This window comes from Sphaeroforma arctica, assembly GCF_001186125.1.
Source record: "Sphaeroforma arctica JP610 unplaced genomic scaffold supercont1.3578, whole genome shotgun sequence".
Taxonomy (NCBI): Eukaryota; class Ichthyosporea; order Ichthyophonida; genus Sphaeroforma; species Sphaeroforma arctica.
The window spans coordinates 1-3,280 of record NW_014036980.1 but is presented as its reverse complement, the minus strand read 5'-3'; the positions used below and the strand labels follow the sequence as shown (position 1 = coordinate 3,280).

General features: G+C 38.1%; 1 protein-coding gene across 1 annotated transcript; it reads left to right on the top strand.

Moving 5' to 3' along the window:
* Window positions 1-2,175: 2,175 nt before the first annotated feature.
* SARC_13673 (hypothetical protein) lies at window positions 2,176-2,861 on the top strand (the record flags this gene model as incomplete). The annotated part of the gene is made up of 2 exons (XM_014292198.1): window positions 2,176-2,263; window positions 2,756-2,861. Coding segments are annotated over 2 exons (194 nt in total), but the record flags the coding sequence as incomplete, so codon positions are not given.
* Between the last annotated feature and the right edge of the window lie 419 nt (window positions 2,862-3,280).

Sequence of the window (3,280 nt, the reverse complement as noted above, 5' to 3'; positions counted from 1 at the left end):
ACACACACACACACACACACACACACACACACATATATATATATATATGTTTATATATATAAATATGTATATATATGTACATGTGTATACATATAGATATATACATATATATATATATATGTATATATATATATATATATATATATATATATATATATATCTATATATATATATATATATATATATATATATATATATATATATATATATATATATATATATATATATATATATATATATATATATATATATATATCTATATATATATATATATATATATATATATATATATATATATTTCGACTGTGTATCCGCGTAGCCTTTCTGCGTGAGTACGGTGGCGGGTTCATATTCTGGGTTGAGTATCGTGCCATCTATACATTGCATGCATTATCCCTGAGGATTTGTTGCCATTACTGGACAGTGTAGGCGAGCTGTGTTCAGTCCTTGATGATACGAGGCTTGCTTCTTTGTCGAGTTTTATCGTTTTGAGCACAAAGAGATGTAGTATCGACCATCTGTTAAAATCAAACTGCCTTGTTCGTACCCACAAACACTCATCTAGAACTAGTTAGAAATAAAGCACCGTGACAACCATAATTATGCACACTACACCTATCAAAATCCCAAATAAATGACGTGAGAGATGTGTTTGAACTCGCATACACCTGTTCCAAATATATTTTATCATGAAGATAATTAACAGGAAATGTATATGGCAATCGTATCATACCTATCTTAACTGTCCCAATTATATTTTTAGAATACTTGACATCAAGACAGTTAGTACGAAGGTGCCGTGAAGTTCATTTCAGAATTAATATCTGTCAAATCACTCTCCATTTCTATTTTTAGAATTGACAGCATGAAGACAGTCAACATGAAGGCGGTATGCGGGGCGGCAAATGTGCCGCGCACTCGCCACTTTCACTACGAAGCCTGTACCTTTTCAGAGACTGTCAACATCCAGGTCACTGCAACTCGGGATGGTAAGGTGTTATGTCTGAATTTCGAATGTATATATGATTGGATATATACGTTGTATGTATGCAATTATGTGTACATGGTCCGCCTGTACCTTCACAGAGGCTGTCAACATCCAGGTCACTGCAACTCGGGATGGTATATATGATTGCATATAAACGTTGTATATATAGTTATGTGTACATGGTCAGCATGTACCTTCACAGGGGTTGTCAACACCCAGGTCACTGCAACTCGGGATAGTGAGGTGTTATGTCTGAATTTCGAATGTATATAGGATTGGATATAAACGTTATATGAATGTAATTATGTGTACGCGGTCAGCCTGTACATTCACAGAGGCTGTCAACATCCAGGTCACTACAACTCGGGATGGTAAGGTGTTATTTCTGATTTTCGAATGTACATATGATTGGATATAAACGTTATATGAATGTAATTATGTGTACGCGGTCAGCCTGTACATTCACAGGGGTGATCAACACCCAGGACACTACAACTCGGGATGGTAAGCTGTTAGTGCTGAATTTCGAATGTATAGATGATTGGGTGTATACGGTGAATGGATGTATGTATGTATGTGTACATTACAAGCATGTACCTTCAATGAGGTTGTCAACATCCAGGTCACCACAACTCATGTATATGTGATTGAATATATACGCTGTATGTATGTAAGTATATGTACATTGCAAGAATGTACGTTCAGAGGAATGGTGAACATCCAGGTCACCACAACTCATTGTATATGTGATTGAATATATACGTTGTATACATGTAAGTATATGTACATTGCAAGAATGTACGTTTACAGAAATGGTCAGCATCCAGGTCACCACTACTCGAGACGGTACGCTGTACTTTTTAGATTTCTCATATATTTGTTCTCATGCACATTGACATAAGTACATATATGTGCGTTAAAAATGTACACCTTGACATAATGTGTTAACTTTGAGGTCTAGTCATCTGAAACGGTGTACTGATAATCCTGAAAGATCTAATAAATATGTCTATATATGTAAACTTATGCAAGTGTCCGTGTGTCGATCTACTGTATGTACATCAGCCGCAAATTCGGTGGTCTGTGGGAACATTGCATGTTGTGATGCCCGTTTCTGTATGTGCATAACCATATATGTAAAAATGCCCGTACATGTACATACTCATGTATGTTGGGTTTCTATTGGCATGAGAGGAGTATTTATAAGCCAGTTCCACTGTGAGCTTTACGCATCCACTGAGGTTGTATCGCGAGTGACTTCGGGCAACGGCCAAGGTATCCTCAAACTCAATCTGCTGAGTGCTCTAGGCACGTCCTCAGCAGTAAGTATTGTCTGTTTCATTATCACACTAGCGTATTAGTATGACTCAACTCCTATAGATGCTTCATGTTTTAGGGTTAAACTAAACCCTCATTTTCTGTCAGACTGTTGCTGGGTACTCGAAAGAGAACACGTTCGTAACTGCGGCATAGAAGTCAGTACCTCATTTCATTGTTGTGTCGACAAGTGAATAGCAAATATGTTCAATCCTCCTGACAGTAAGGTCACTCTGATTGATGCTATCGGTGGTTAGTAGTACTATCGGGACATACCATCGGAGAGTTTAAGGGCGGGTGTCATAGTCTTAGCTATTCACTCTATATGCCGCTAATTCATCGAACTTTTACGAAATACTTATCGAACGCCCGGTTGCTAAGTAGGAAACGTTTGACATTGTGTCTAGTTTATTTTGACACTGTTTTGACACCATGCTCTGCGCCCACTAGTTGCGGACAGCATAGAGACGAGTGATAAATTCGGGAATCGGTACGCCCTATTTGAGGTCATTGTGCAGTCAGGCATCGAGTCATGGACTATCAAGCGATCATTAAGGTGAGTATCAGTCAGTAGGTAGCTGGTATTTGACACCTGACACATCTTTGCATCTGACCCAGGCTATCGTTTTGTGGTCGGGGTGAGCTTTCGAGTGATGCCGAAGGCGAGTAAACTACAATAGACGTTTAGTATCGCATATTTGACACATAAACACCTATGATTCGTCTACAATTGACACTTGACACTTGCCCGTCTGACACTCGACATCATTGTGCCGTTGGGCATTGACCCGTGGACATACAAAACAACTATTGTAGAGATGAACTCACAATATTTGGCAATTGCAGTTGCTACTTAGCACAGCCATATGACTGTTGCTACAAATATCGTACGTCCGGGAATCATAAAAAAAATGCCACATAGTAGGCTAGAAAATGATGGATTTTGGTTGTTTGTCTGGGTTTTTTACTTACAGA